The 16,187-nt window shown below is 41.3% G+C and overlaps 1 protein-coding gene across 13 annotated transcripts in view; it reads left to right on the forward strand.

Annotated features, from left to right (window-relative positions):
• CEMIP2 (cell migration inducing hyaluronidase 2) overlaps positions 1–12,703 on the forward strand; it is a 60,135-nt gene extending 47,432 nt beyond the window's left edge. For all 13 annotated transcript variants that reach the window (XM_054809116.1, XM_054809127.1, XM_054809129.1 and 10 more), the window contains 10 exons: positions 267–422; positions 3,050–3,227; positions 3,698–3,913; positions 4,621–4,829; positions 5,347–5,532; positions 6,701–6,920; positions 7,530–7,628; positions 8,768–8,916; positions 9,664–9,770; positions 10,498–12,703. In XM_054809116.1, the coding sequence (XP_054665091.1) occupies positions 267–422; positions 3,050–3,227; positions 3,698–3,913; positions 4,621–4,829; positions 5,347–5,532; positions 6,701–6,920; positions 7,530–7,628; positions 8,768–8,916; positions 9,664–9,770; positions 10,498–10,694 (1,717 nt within the window). In that variant the 3' untranslated portion in view covers positions 10,695–12,703. The remainder of the gene's footprint in view (positions 1–266; positions 423–3,049; positions 3,228–3,697; positions 3,914–4,620; positions 4,830–5,346; positions 5,533–6,700; positions 6,921–7,529; positions 7,629–8,767; positions 8,917–9,663; positions 9,771–10,497) is intronic.
• Positions 12,704–16,187: the final 3,484 nt, after the last annotated feature.

Consider the following 16,187-nt stretch of genomic DNA (forward strand, 5'->3'; position numbering starts at 1 on the left):
TCTAGGATTGCGAAAGTGGGCTGTTAAAGAAAGAGTGCTGCACTACAAAGGGAGGTAGAAAATTTAATGCTTGGCTCTCTGCTGGTGTTTCAAACAGCCTGTAGTACCACTAATTATTAAATTTATTGTTCTGTGTATTGTAAATGAAGTCTAGACTGCTCTGCTTTAGGAGGACTGTTACAGAAGTAAAAGCAGGACTATGCCTCAGTGTGTTCAATTGCTGGAGAGTCTTGGCTAAAAGCTTATTTCTGACCTTCCTTTGATAGTGATGGGAGCTTCCCGAATGATGAAGGTGCCAGCCAGGAGGTATCTGAGTCACTGTTCATAGGTGAGAGCAAGAATTATGGGTTTCCAGGGGGCCAAAATAAATATGCAGGAACCGGAGGAATAGACAACAAGACGCGCACTCTGCCTAGAAATCGGTAAGTATATTATGAGTGAAGTTAAGAGTGTTATTTGCCAAGTTAGTTTTCATCTGATGCCACCAAAGATTGCTTTTCCGTAGTGATTTAAGTTATCCTACTTTAATGTAACCTTAGTCTTAAACAACATTTGGGCCTGGAAGAAAGAAAGAAAAAGCTTTTGGGTAAAAGGATTTCAAGGGTCAATTCAGGACTGGAGACTACAGTCTGTCTGTTGCAAATCCCAATCTGTGACCATTATCTCTTTCTTTTCATAGAATCATAGAATGGTTTGGGTTGGAAGGGACCTCAAAGATCATCTAGTTCCAATCCCCCTGCTACGGGCAGGGACACCCTCCACTAGACCAGGTTGCCCAAAGCCTCATCCAACCTGGCCTTGAACACTTCCAGGGATGGGGCATCCACAGCCTCTCTGGGCAACCTGTTCCAGTGCCTCACCACTCTAACAGTAAAGAATTTCTTTCTAACATCTAATCTAAATCAACCCTCCTTCAGCTTAAAGCCATTACCCCTTGTCCTGTCACTGCACTCCCTGATAAACAGTCCCTCACCATCTTTCCTGTAGGCCCCCTTCAGGTACTGGAAGGCCACAATTGGATCTCCCTGGAGCCGCCTTCTCTTCTCCAGGCTGAACAACCCCAACTCTCTCAGCCTGTCCTCATAGGAGAGGTGCTCCAGCCCTCTGATCAGCTTCGTGGCCCTCCTCTGGACTCTCTCCAACAGCTCAATGTCTCTCCTGTACTGGGACATCCAGATCTGGACACAGTACTCCAGGTGGGGTCTCACAAGAGCAGAGTAGAGGGGCAGGATCACCTCCCTCAACCTGCTGGTCTCTCTGACTTGCTGTGATGCTTGTTTAACATAGTGCCAACTCCTACTCTTGCCACAGAATAGGAAAGAAGGGTGGGGTAGGACTAGTTTGCTCTGGCTTTTTGCTGCTTAGCCTTTTAGAGGGAAGAAGTTAATACGGTGGTGATACACGAGGTATTCAGTCTAGTTGAGCAGAATCACAGAGCAATTGAGGTTGGAGAGGACCTCTGGAGATCATCTTGTCCAACTCCCCTGCTCTAGGAGGGCCACCTAGAGCTGGTTGTCCAGGACCACGTTCAGGCAGCATTAGAATATCTCCAAGGATGGAGACTCTGCAGCCTCCCTGGGGTAACCTTTGCCAGTGCTCAGTCACCCTCACAGCAAAAAAGTTTCTCTTTACATTCAGGAGGAACCTCCTGTTTTTCAGCCTATGCCTCTGGTCCTGTCACTGGGCACCACTGGAAAGAGCCTGGCTCTGACCTTTTTGCACCCTCCCTTCAGAGATTCTTATACATTGAGATTCCTGCCTGAACCTTCTGTGCTCCAGGCTGAGGTCTCCCGGTGTGTCCTCCTATGGGAGATGCTTCAGTCACTTAATCATCTTTGTGACCCTTCACTGGACTCTCTCCAGTAGCTCCATGTCTGTCTTGTACTGGGAACAAGCACTCTAGGTGTGGCTTCACCAGTGCTGAATAGATGAGAAGGATCACCACCCTGAATCTGCTGGCAACATTTCTCCCAGTGCAGCCCAGCATACCATTTGCCTCTGCAAGGGCACATTGTTGGCTTATGGTCAACTTGGTTTCCACCAGGACTCATAAGTCCTTTACACTGGCATAAACGGTTGTTCCTCCCTAGGTGCAGGACTTTGCATTTCCCCGTGATGAATTTCATGAGGTTCCCATCTTGCCATTTCTCTAGTCTGTCAAGGTCTATATGGATGGCACACAACCTTCTGGTGTATCAGCTGCTCCTTGCAGTTTCATGTCCTCTGCAAACTTGCTGAGACTATGCTCAGTCCTGTCATCTGGATCATTAATGAAGATGTTGAACAAGATTGGACCCAGTATTGACCCCTGGGGTGCACCACTAGTTACTGGCTTCCAAGTAGACTTTATGCCATCACCCTCTGGGCCCAACCATTCAGCTAGTTTTCAGTCCACCTCACTGTCCTCTCATCCAGCCCATACTTCATGAGGATCTTAATGCAACACAACGTCAAAAACCTTACTGAAGTTTAGATAGACCGTGTCCACTGCTCTACCCTCAGCTACCAGGCCAGTCATTTTATCACAGAAGTTTATCAAATTGGTCAAGTATGACTGCTTCTTGATGAATCTATGCTGATTACTCCTGATGACTTTGTCCTTTATGTGCTTTGAAATAGTTTCCAGGATTAGCTGTTCTTTCACCTTTGCAGGGATCAAGCTGAGCCTTACCAGCCTGCAGTTCCCTAGTGTTCCTTCTTGAAGTTAGAAGTGACATTTGCTTTCCACCAGTCTACAGACACTTCTCCAGTTGCTATGATCAATCAAAGAGCAGGTGCTACTAATTTCCTGCTGTGTTTCCCATATTGGGAAAGGGGCACAGTTGTGAACAGACAGTAATAGTTCTTCTAACAGGACAATTCAAAAGAGTGGGGGATTTTTTTACTCATTAGGTAAGTGCAGAAACAAGATTTCCATTACTAAGACATAACCTGCCTGTTGTTCTCTTAGTGTTGCTTTCTTGGTTCCTCTGAGAGGAAATGTGTTTGACATTTAGGTTTATCATGGATTTTTTTACAGGATGCTATAAATATTTGCTTGCATTGACAGGACATTTCCAATCAGAGGCTTTCAAATTTATGATGGACCTATTCACCTTACCAAGTGTACATTCAAAAACTTTGTGCCAACTCCAGACAGATTTACCAGTGCAGTTGGATTCTTGATGAAAAATCCGTGGCAGATGACACCAAAAAACAACATTTCTCTTGTGAAGTTTGGTCCAAACGTAAGTTTATTACAAGTTTTCTTATATTCTTGCAAATGGCTTTCTTTGCTTCTTGACGTATTTAAAATAAACATCTAAGGGCCCTAGGTCATCTTTTCCATACATTCCTACTCCAGAGTCTCTGTCGTGGTTGGAAGTCACTCAAGGTGCATCCTTTGTCTGCCAAGGAGAAAATAATGCCAAGGGAGATGTAGGATGTTTTAATAGTGATCTCTTTGATGGCTAATGGTAAAGCTGAAAGGAGATTTCTGTAAGGTTTGGTATATCCTTAGTAATGAATTTTCAGTTGCAAATGTTAACACTATTCGGAATGAAGCGTTGGCCTGAGCCTATTACTAAAAATGTCTGTTTTGCAAGATTCCACTATCCTTGCCAAAAGGTTTTAAATCAACTTTGTCAAATTTCTGTATGCAAGTGTTAGTCTGTGCTTTGTCTGGGGTAAAAAATAATATTTTAATTGTTGTTGCCAGGTTTCTTTGAAAGTCTTCTTTGGAAAACCTGGTCCCTGGTTTGAAGAAGGAGATCTGGATGGTGACAAGAACTCAATATTCCATGATCTAGATGGTTCAGTGACTGACTACAAAGATACCTATGTGGGCAGAATGGATAACTACTTGATTCAACACCCCAAATGCATTAATATTACAGAATGGAATGGAGTGGTTTGCAGTGGGACCTATGCACAGGCTAGTACTCTTGTAGTTTTCTGTTTGGGGCAAATCTACAATATAAACAACTTGTTGGGGCAAGGGAAGTGTAAGAACTACAAAACTACATAATTTTTTATTTAAAAATTGACGTTTTAAAAATACTTTTATGTATATTATACTTTTCAGCCATTTGTGTATGTCATGTTCCCTTCAGCAAGCAAACTGTGAGTACAGTGTTAGATGCTGCAAGGTAAAACCAAATGTGTATGCATGCCAGGAGTTCTGTGTTGCAGCCCTATCCGCTAAAACATTTTTGTATTGGAGGTGTTTTGTTCCACTGGAGTTCTGTCTTTTTTTTTTTTTCACAGAGTGGGTTTTAAGGGGATTTTATTCTTTTTTTTTTTTTTTTTTTTAAAGTTGAGATGCTAAATACCACCTTCTGAATACAAATCTCACATAGGTCTCATTTTCATTCTGGTTCCTGTTCTCTGTGAGTTTGGCCAGGTACCATAGCTGATTCTATATATATTTTTTCCCCTCTCTCCACTTTTTTGGTCTGTGAAATGGGCAAAATCTACAATAGTTTTTCAAACAGGGCTCTCCTTCAGGAGATATTTGTGTATTGCGTAACTGAGAATGTCAGATTGCAGCATTTCGGCTAATAAGGTAATTCTTCACTATTTCATTTCCTTTTGCACAGTGTCCAAATCCTTCCTATTTTCATCCTCTTTAATATCATGTAGGTTTATGTCCAAACCTGGAATGGACAGAATCTTTCCATGACTATCATACGAGATGAGTACCCTGCCAATCCCATGGTTCTTCGAGGTATTAATCAGAGAGCTGTCTTTCAGCAATACCAGCCAGTAGTGATGCTCCAAAAGGGCTACACAATACATTGGAATGGAAAAGCTCCAAATGTCACCTATCTTTATCTCATTAACTTCAACAAGTATGTTTACTTTCTTTCATGTCACTCATCCATAAGGCACTACTGAAGTAATGTCCTGCAGAATTAGCATGCGTGAGAGTTTGCAGCCATCAGTAGGACTGGATCTCGGGTTGGGTTTTCTGGGGGTGGGGGCAGGGGAATTACAAATACTAAAGTATGAGAAGCAAAAGATTAAGCAATAGACCTGAATCTAAAGTTAAGCTTTTGTCCAGTACAGTGTCTTCAAGGAAAATACTTTGGAGAATAAAATCTCCAAGTAGTAAAGTTGAGCAGAATTGCAGTTGAATAGTTTAGCGTATTTGATTTTATTGTCAGATAAACTTATTAAAGGTCTAAAGTATAAAATCCTTGGAGTACCAAAGATACTATAACATAATGAAACACTTTGTGTAGAGAGAGGAAGAAGGGTGTGGGAGCTTTTTTGTGTTCCTGTTACTTTTTTTTCCAAGTGATGTTTGCTGGGCATTGTTATCTAAACTGTTCCTATGGTGAATCATACATTTTATTTTGTTTTCAGGAATGACTGGATTCGTGTTGGTCTTTGTTATCAACCAAATACAGATTTTAATATAGTATTGGAAACCTTTCAAAGGCGATCATCTGCTCTGTCAAGCAAGGTAGAGCGCTACGTGCCTGTATCTTCAATGATGGAGCTTGAAAAGAATCGATCAGACAAGAAGTTTTACTTTGACAACAGTACTGGGTAACTCCTTGTAACTTGACCCTATTGGAAGATGTTGTTTAACCTTAAAATGTCCATTCTTATAGAGTTAAAAGCAACTGATTGAGACACCTGCATAAGAGGAAAGCTGCTGCAAAGGAGCCCAAAGCCTGTTTGAAAGAATACCTTATGTGACTTTGAATCTCTGAAATACAGTGGTTGTCATGGAAATACTTTTCCAAGACCACCACAGTTCCCGCAGATATTTCCTACCCCGTGCCTGGGGAAAATGTGGTGTCTTGTATGCTGCAGAGCAGTGTCTTTTAGGAAGTACCTTCTAAGTCTTCAAAGAAAATTTTTGTTGTCTTCTTAAATTGAAAATTCTAGAAATTTCCAAGAAGTTTTCTGTTCCAAGAACATTTAAGAATGTTTTTCTGAAAATCCTAATCTGTTTTCATCCTTCTTGAAAGTACTTAAAACTCCTAGTCTCTCTCAAAATTACTTCAGAGAGAGATCCTTCTGAGAGGCTTAAGATATGGTCAACTTTGAGTAAAATAAGTCCTACATACATCTCTTGGGTGTTTTGCAAATGTTGATGTTTAATTTACAATTTTATCTCTTATTTATTTTGTTCCCTTATCTGCTACTTTGTCTGTCTGTAGTGAATGTAGCTTTTGAAAAGACATTTATGTTTCTTTTGTCTGAGAGCTACAGTGATAACAGTCAAATATATAATAGAAGAATTACCAGTCTCTGCGTACTGTGAACATTAATGACCACTACCCCCTAAACTGCATTTCCAGGCATTTGCAACAGTACAATTACATTGTCTGGTGCTGGTGGGTGAAGTTGTATATTTAAACAGTTACTTCTGGGTATCTGCAAAGATCTATGATCAAAGAAAATACTTCTGCTCTCCAGTTTGTTTTTTGTTTCCTGCAAGCCACTGATTTGAGGAGTGGCTGTTCTTTTCAAAGCATATGCGTTCATAATGATGTCTCCTTTAATTGTTTGTAATTTCAGATATGTCAGTAGAGACTTCCTAACTCTAGTAAATTGTAGATATTCTGAGGACGTTTGAACAATGGTGCAGAAGTGAATGCAGTAGTTCCTCTGCTTCTGAAAATCATGAAAAATAGCTGTTAAGGTTTAACATAAATGCCTATCTTCCCAGCAACTGATCTAGATTTTCTTTCCCCCTTTTGTGCAGATTACTTTTTTTATTTCTCCAAGCCAAATATAATAGGGATGGTCACAGTTATTGCTCATCTCAGGGATGTGAAAGGATCAAGATTGTGACCAAAGATTCAACAAAAGGGATCAGTAACTGCATGGCAAAAGCTTACCCAAAGTACTACCAAGCACCAACCATCATAAAGCGGATGCCAGTAAAAACTACTGTACCATGTACAAAATGCGGCACAACTCAGGTAAAACAAAACAAGCACAAACTTTCATGAACTGTTTAGTTGGTGTTGCTGTCTACTCGCTTTAAGGCAGAATTTCAGTTTTTCAGCACAGAATACTGCACCTACCAGTTTGCAATGGTCACGCGGTCCATCTCCTGTACGCTAGAAGGCAGGGAGTCCCTTGTAGCACAAAGGTTTCAGGTTTTGTTCTTTGAAAAATACTGCTTCCCCTTACTCTTGCTTGCTATGGAGAAGGGACATAGGTAGATCTGATGTCTTGTACTACAGTATTGTCTGTACTCTATGTAGTAGGATAGCTTTGCTGCAGAGATCTGTATGCTGTTGGCCAACCTTCTCTCTTCTTTTTCGGATCTTTGCTTATTAGCATGACCTTGAAATTGCATTATCCGTTTTAGCTATACAAGCTGAGAAAAATACTGAAAGTAAGGAATAAAATGTGTTACACTATACATAATGATATTTATGAGCATTGCTAGTACATAAATAATGTCACTGACAAATGGATGCATTTGCTTTGGAGCATGGGCAGTCTGTTGTAAATTGTCTGGCATGATAAAGTGTTGAAGACGCATGGATATGTGTACTTAACATGTTTCATTTGATATCCAGACGGTATTCACCAGCGATCCTCACAAAAACTACCTCCTTGTGCAGATTAATTCATCTGGTAAAAAAGAACTAAGCAGAGGTCAGGAAGCATTTATTTCTGTAAGTATTCTTTATGGTTTTCTTTTAACTGTCTTTTTAGCAGTTTGTACTACAATAGTTGTACAGCTCTACGTAATGCTGACCTTAATTTTCTTCACTTGAATGAAAAGTGTTGGTTCATAGTTTAAAAACCAACCAGTCAGAAAGCTGATGTTTTAACCTCAGAAGATGAGGCTCCAAAGCTCTATTTTGTAATCAAATCCTTTCCTGCTGGATAGAAAATTGTACCAGTAAGGGAGAGATTAAAACTTCAAATTCATGTTGAAATCTGGATGGATATACATTTATTGATGGCTGCTTTTGGAGAAATAACACAGCAACGAACCCGGTTTTGCGCTAATTGTTTTTGTGCTAACAGATTGGTGAGTTAATGGGATGACTCATTCAAGCTATTAAGCTTTGCTAAATTCTTTCAAAATGGCAATTAATAAAGAATCCATAGAGAGTTCTGTATTTGTTCTGATGCAATCCCAATAAGCCTAGTGATGTAATACTGTATAAAAAGTGGTTTACTTCAACTTTTCTAATCAGATGCTGAAGGAGACTTGCACGTGATGCTGAAATCGCGTTTGCAGACAGCTTCACACAACAAAGCTTAAAGTCTGTACATGGTGTACATTCTGCAATGTCAGTGTGCTAGCTTGGTTGAAATAATAAAACTCTTGAGTTTAGACAGACAGTGGCATGTGAGCAGCATAACCTTAGGAGCTGCAGACTTCTATGGGAATATGTATGCCGTAAGAGCACTCTGTAGGAAGAAACTCTGCTGGAACTGGGCTGCTGCAGAAGCAGATTAACTGTACTATTGCCAAGAAGTCCAGGTAGTTCCATACCTGAATTTAAGCTTCCTGAAGCAGGAGCAATGCCCAAGACAGGTAGTAAGTCACCTGAAATGTATGATCTCCCTGTAGAAGCCAGGGACTTAAGGCTCCCATGCAATTTCAGAAGTCCCACTGAAAGCGTCCCCTCAAGGGGGAAAATGAAGAGATGCAAGGGAGAAGCAAGTATTTCTAAGGAAATAGACACCACCGTGTCTAAACTAGGTGAAGATTAAAACTGGAGTACAATTGCTGTGGAAATCACATTAACTTTAAGAAAGAAAGAAAAAGTTCTTTTCTCTTTTTTGTCTTCCCATTCAGGTCAATGACGCTATGTTTCCCTTTAAGGATAATGGCATACGTATTGTTGTAGTTGATGCCTGCATTGGCACAGTGCTGGGAAACAAATTATTTTCTGGAGTAGACATTAAGCATGTAGATGGATATTTAAAATCTGAAATTCCACAAAGGTACGTGTAATGAACATTTATTTCCCATATGTCCTGTAAGCTGTAGCTCTGCTTTCTAAGGAGCATTTAAATAACGATGTCTATACAGGAGCACTGAAAGTGATCAAAACATGTATCTAAGTTGAGGGGCAAGGAGAAACATAGGAGCATTTTAACAGACAATTTAGCCTTCTTTAAGAAAACAAAGCAACTCAAATTTTAAGCACTTAAATTTTTCCCATCTTGCCTGTCTGTCACCTCAGATAAATCTATTTAACTAAACATCATGCAGTAGCACTTCTTTGCTTAAAACAAGAATAACTTTTTTGTTTAATAAGGTCACTTAAGGACACTGACAAGAACTATGTGACAAGATATCATACTGTTCTCTCCCTATCTAGGGAGAAAATTGTTTATCATTAAAGGAAGATAAAAAGTATCAAAAAAATTAGCATTCTAATATTCTAATTTTGGATCAATATCTAAACTTGATTTTTTTGATACAAAGTATTAAACTATATTTAAATAACACTTTCCAATTATTTTGAAGTTAAATTTAAAAGTCAGTTTAAAAAAAAAAATTATAGGTGGATGCTTTTCTAAGTACTGCTTTCAGAGGGAGTTGGCTATTTCCATGTCATGAAATGATATGGCATGAGTACTCTCATGCAAGTGGACGATGAGGCCAGCTAGCTGTAAAATCACATAGAAGAATATTAAGAAAACTTTGCATTCGTAACAGCTGCTGTCTCTGCACCCTTTCTGCAGGTCTGTTGTTCTACTGAGTACGAGAGGTGATGTAGCAATTCCTAATAATTTATCAGAAGCCTTAATGTCCCTGGGGACAGCCAAACCGCCTTATCTTCAGAGCAATGGTTGGTGGAAATTTTGCACGTTTCTTTGACCCCGCCTTGGTCTGTGTGTTTGTGTTGGCATGGTGGGATTCTGACGGGGCGTGTGAAAAGGACGCAGCTGGCAGAGGATGGATGCCAGTTTGCACTGGTGTGGGCTGCCTTGTTGAGGTGGGGGTTGGCAGCCCTTCAGCAGATGAGGCAGAAAACCCTTCCTGTTGCCCCAAAGGGCACTGTGTGAAACTCCTTGCAAGCAGAGAAGTGCCTAGCGGTTCTTTGTGCCTGTGGATTACAGAAAAAGAGCCTCAGGCCTTTTTTCCCAAAGCCTGTACTTTGTGCCCTGCCCAGTGAATCTATTTTTAAACAATCTCCTGCGCCAGGCTAGTATTTCCCGTTCTAACAAATTTAAAGATAGTATTTTAATGGATGATCACATTATAGGCCACATGGGGTAGCTCTTGTTCATTCAGGGCCCTGGCACAAGTTCTGTCTCTGAAATCAGGTTTTATAACTGTCCTGATTGCTGTGTTTTCAAATTAAGATTTCAGAGTATTTAATACTGAATATTGAAAAAGGAAATTGCAAATCAGTATTCCCTTGTGAGGGGCACGTCAAGTGCAGTGTGGATTAATGTCCTGAACAATCTGGGGGGAGAATTTAAGAGGGCTGTGCCGTTCCCTGCCTAACTGGTTCTGTGTTGTGCTTGGACGGGCTTGGCTGGTTCAGTAACACTGAGCTGTTTTTGTCACAGGAAGCCTGGCCTTTCTGGGCTTCAGAGGAAACTTTAAGCCATCCTGGATTACACTGTTTACTGGTCCTGCTGGGCATGGGCTCGTTCAGATAGAAAAGTATATCCCTTTACAACTGGAAGAGTATGGCTGTGCCAGAGCAATCAAAAGCCGACGGAAAGACCTCGAGCTTCTGAAGAAGGCTACACAATCTCATTAAAGACTAAGATGTACATAAAAGCTGGGGAAAAAAATGTGAACTAACTTATTTTTTAATTTATGGCATTTTAAACTATATTGTTATCCAAGTAAGTCATGTTATTGTCTCAGATGTTTGCCAGCATTGACCGCTTGAATGCCAATCTGTGCACCTTCTAGTTGTACAAAATATTAAAGAATTTATTGGTATTTGTATAAACAGGTTTCAGAGATTTTTCAGATGTAAACAAGTTCCTTCTGTTTAATACTCCTTTTGTATGTAAGAGGGTGTTCATAAAAGCCTTAAATTTTTGATAACAGGTGTTGGAATGCATCTTGGATTACTTGAAAGATTAACATAAAGTCTCCATAAACAGCTTGAATTGTTCATTATAACTTATGCATTTTCCCTCAGCTGTTTAGGTGTTTTCCTGAGGGTTTATTTAGCAGTCTGTTCAGCTACGTTCTCAGTCTGCTTTCCAAGGTGTTGAAAAACAATTTCCCGTATGCATGCAGCTGACTCAAGGGGTTTTAACTGCAATAAATTTTTTGCTTTGCTGCATGAAAGATGGAGAGTGGGGATTCAGAGATCCAGCCTGGGGCTGGGCGAGGATTGTGTACTGTGCAACAGAGTTTAACAAGGCTATGTGTACCAGCATGGCATACAGAGCAGAAAATTACTACCATTCTTTGGGGTCAGTGTTTACTATTCACCCCTAAATATACAGGTGTCTCTAAGAGTTACTTCGGTAAACAGTCTGGGTGTTAAGGCTTCAGGCTTGGGTACAGTGAAGCTGAGATCTTGTTAATCTCACCTTTTATGAAACTAAGCTTCTACTTTTGCGGTGGTGGGGGTTTTCTTTTTTTTTTTTTTTTTTTTAAGGCTATCCCAGCTCTAACTTTTAAGTGAATGGAAAGTGCTCTCAGTTCATTCAGGCATGTTATATCTTTTGCCTTAACTTCGATTCTTTTAATATACTCATGTTGCTAATTCCTATTGACTTTATATTAGGTCTGTTTGATTTCTTTTGGTTTTGTTGCAATTATTTCACCATTTCTTTAGATAGTGTGAAAATCATTTAGAAGAACTGAGGCACAGCTGCCCTTTTTCAGGATCCTAGTCCTTGAAATAAAATTTCAGAGACTGTAAAGATGCATTTCATAATAGGGAACAATAGGTGCCATAGAGCTAAAATGTAACCTTAGTTCTAATAAAACTGACATAGTTCCTTCTTGTATATGTTCTCATTCATTCTAGCTGGTATAGTGGATCTACCATTCAGAGATGATTTGTGCTTTGAATTCAAAATAGAGTGGCTGTTGGAAATTAACTATACGCCTGTCTTCTCCAAAAAAGTTGAAAAACTGTGGGGATTTTTTTTAGTGCTTTAACGGAGAGGAGGCACAGTAGCAGACCTATTATTCTGTTCAGTTAAAATATGCTACCTCAGTGCTACAATTAAATTGCCTGGTCTAGTGTAGTTTCCTAAGTGAGAGGGGAGGGGAAAGGAACACAACACGAGATGAAGTTAACAAATAGGTGACTGATGTTATTTTTATTGTAAAACCAAGCCAAATGGATGACTGTGTATTTTTGCAGTTGTTTCGATGCACAGTTCTCTTTTAATGTTAAAAAAAAAAAAAAAGATGTTTTGTTAGGTGGAGATGTGGTAAATCTTTAGGTATAATGTTTGGTGTTACTAATGCAGGGCAATGTGATTTAAGTCCTCTGAGTGCAGTAGTCATAGTGTTTGGGGATTAAAATGGTTTTAAGACTTCCACTGTTCTGTGGGTCATGCTCAGCAGAGAAATACCGATGAGGTAGTGACCTTCAGGCTTGTGAAGTTGGCCATTATTTATGAGATTCTGCTGTTCTAAGCCATCTTGTAAAAATTGTACTTGGAAGTGTCAAGGGTATTCTGATGTAGGGTTTACTGATGGACAATTTGACCCGAAGTGTTTTCTTTTATGTAAATTTAAACACTTGATAAATAGCATAAATAAATTTTTACATCTGACAAGGCCATAAAATCTTGGGTCTCTTCTGTTCTTGTATCAAGTAATTTTGTAATGTGTGTTGTGTAAATACTATAAACTATTTTATTTCAGACAGCACTAGACCTGTGAAGTTTATGGAGCATATCTTACACCTCATTCAGAGACAAGTTGTGAATACTGGGAATGGAGACACTAATGGTTACTGAAGTTATGGGCCTGTCTCTAAAGTCTGCCATCTTACAGTCTGCCTGAGCTGCTGAGTGTAGAGTCATTCCGGCTTCGCAGGGGCCAGTGCAGTATTGTTACCTACTCGAGGGGCATCTTATAGAATCATAGAATGGTTTGGGTTGGAAGGGACCTTTAAAGGTCATCTAGTTCCAACCCCCCTGCCATGGGCAGGGACACCCTCCACTAGACCAGGTTGCCCAAAGCCTCATCCAGCCTGGTCTTAAACACTTCCAGGGATGGGGCCTCCACAACCTCCCTGGGCAACCTGTTCCAGTGCCTCACCACTCTCACAGTAAAGAATTTCTTTCTAACATCCAATCTAAATCGACCCTCCTTCAGCTTAAACCCATTACCCCTTGTCCTGTCACTGCACTCCCTGATAAACAGTCCCTCTCCAGCTTTCCTGTAGGCCCCTTCAGGTACTGGTAAGCCACAATTAGATCTCCCCAGAGCCTTCTTTTCTCCAGGCTGAACAACCCCAACTCTCTCAGCCTGTCCTCATAGGAGAGGTGCTCCAGCCCTCTGATCAGCTTTGTGGCCCTCCTCTGGACTCGCTCCAACAGCTCAATGTCTCTCCTGTACTGGGGCTCCCAGAGCTGGACGCAGTACTCCAGGTGGGGTCTCACAAGAGCAGAGTAGAGGGGCAGGATCACCTCCCTCGACCTGCTGGTCACGTCTCTTTTGATGCAGCCCAGGACACGGTTGGCTTTCTAGGCTCCAAGTGCACGCTGCCGGCTCATGTTGAGCTTCTCATCAATCAATACCCCCAAGTCCTTCTTCTCAGGGCTGCCTTCAATCCATTCCTTGCCCAGCCTGTAGTCGTGCTTGGGATTGTGCCGACCCACGTGCAGGACCTTGCACTTGGCCTTGTTGAACTTCATGTGGTTCGCACGGGCCCACCTCTGCAGCCTGTCAAGGTCCCTCTGGATGGCATCCCCTCCCTCCAGCGTGTCGACCGCACCACACATCTTGGTGCCATTGGCAAACTTGCTGAGTGTGCACTTGATCCCACGGCCCATGTCACTGACAAAGGTGTTGAACAGTGCCAGTCCCAGTACCGACCCCTGAGGAACACCACTCATCACTGATCTCCACTTGGGCATTGAGCCGTTGACCACAACTTTCTGAGTGCGACCATCCAGCCAATTCCTTATCCACCAAGTGGTCCATCTATCGAATCCATGTCTCTCCAATTTAGAGACAAGGATGTCATGCGGGACAGTGTCAAATGCCTTGCGCAAGTCCAGGTAGATGACATCTGTTGCTCTTCCCTTGTCCACCAATGCTGTAACCCCATCATAGAAGGCCACCAAATTTGTCAGGCAGGATTTGCCCTTAGTGAAGCCATGTTGGCTGTCACCAATCACCTCGTTGTTTTCCATGTGCCTGAGCGTAGTTTCCAGGAGGGTCTGCTCCATGACCTTGCCAGGCACAGAGGTGAGACTGACTGGCCTGTAGTTCCCTGGGTCTTCCTTTTTCCCCTTCTTAAAAATGGGGGTTCTGTTTCCCCTTTTCCACTCAGTGGGAACTTCACTGGACCGCCAGGACTTCTCAAATATGATGGAGAGTGGGCTGGCACTTCATCCGCCAGTTCCCTCAAGACCCCATGTCTGTAAGTACCTGGCGGGGGAGTAAAGAAGATGGAACCAGCCTATTCTTGATGGTGCCCAGTGGCACAGGACAAGAGGCAGTGGACACACCTTGAAATGCAGACAATTCCACATAAACAGATGAGAAAGTTTTACTGAATGTTGTGGTCAAGCACTGGAGCTGATTGCCAGAGAGGCTGCAGAGTCCTTGCCTGTGGAGGAGCGGCTGTAGCTGACCCTGCTTTGAGACACGTAGTGTCCTGGGCCATCTCCAGAGGTGGCTGCCAGCCCAGGTGCCTCTGTGGTTGTGTGCAGTTAAAATTACCCATGTACCTAACCTCTTTTTCTCTTAGCACACCAGTTGCCACAGCGTGTGAGGGCTGAGTCACACGCTTTTTACCTCATGCCTGAGATTCAGTGACATCTTAAAAATGAGGCATCTCTGCCCTAAACACAGTCCAAAGGTATTGTAATTGCCTCTTCGTGGTCATGTTTTGTATAAAAATAGATACATTTTTCCCTTCCTTACTCAAATGGTGGCATTCTGCAGTAAAGAAATTAAAAACTCAGCAGGCTAGAGCAAGGAAGGCAAGTTTAAAGCTGTAACATAACATGTTACAGCTTTTTAAGGCACATCTGGGCTCATATTCTTGCTCCACAGGTATTTTTTGCATTTTATTTTGTAATTTTTATAATGTTTTAAAAACAACAACAGAGAAACAACAAAAGAATAAACTACTTGGATCAGGGATCAGATTAAGTGTGCTGTCAATAAGGCACTCTCTGAAAAATCCACTATGTGAGGGTCTGGAGACGCACCCCTCAAGAGCCAGGATGATGGCAAGGACATGCTTTTGGAAAAGATAGACTTAATTCTGCATATTGTGGGACTGCAGTGACAGCTGAGGGCCCAGATAACTTCTAACCCAGGTAACGAAAGTAAGTTTTCCTCTTTTAGGCAAGTCCTGTGATTTCCTCTGCTTCCCCTCAACTCCTTTTCACATTACGTGGGAAGGATGTACATGTGAGAACAGTCACCCAGCTCCGATTGAAAAGCCCAGTCCACTGAGTTTGATGATAGCTGTATCACATGGTGTAATGGTCAATGAAGGTTAAAAGGATATATCACAGCTATATTTGTTTAATGTGATCCTGGCATCATCCTAAGTGTCCAAAGATCTATGAAGCAGTAACTTCTGAACTTCAAAACTGCATTTATGTGAGCTTTTTCCTAGTAATTACTTTTCCATGTCTTCTGCTCATTCTTGTTCTAGCACTTATGGGAAGGTTCTACCGTTTCCTAGAATTCACAAGCATATTTTTCTTTTCTAATGCTTTCTGGTTTTTTCCCTGTGTCTTGTGCTAGTTAAAATTCTGAAATAATACTTGAAGTATATAAGGCCACCTTTGCTTGAGAGAATTTATGAGCCTTTTAATTATATGGCCTGGGAGTACTGCAATTTTGCATATTAAATTGTATTAACAATTGACTTGCTTGACTGGCAATGATGGGCCTGGTAAGTCACAGAAGTCCACCTCTCCTTTTTTATGTGAAGAAACTGAAAAATAAATAGGCTTTGAATACAATAGGAACAGTTTTAGGAGAGAGTAACCTGGGGATCTTCTGAGATCAGCCTAGCCTTTTCTGATATGTTGTCTTGTGCCTGTTCTTCTGTCCTTCCCTTAACCCATACTGAAAA

The sequence above is a fragment of the Grus americana genome, chromosome Z (genome assembly GCF_028858705.1).
Source record: "Grus americana isolate bGruAme1 chromosome Z, bGruAme1.mat, whole genome shotgun sequence".
Classification (NCBI taxonomy): Eukaryota; Metazoa; Chordata; class Aves; order Gruiformes; family Gruidae; genus Grus; species Grus americana.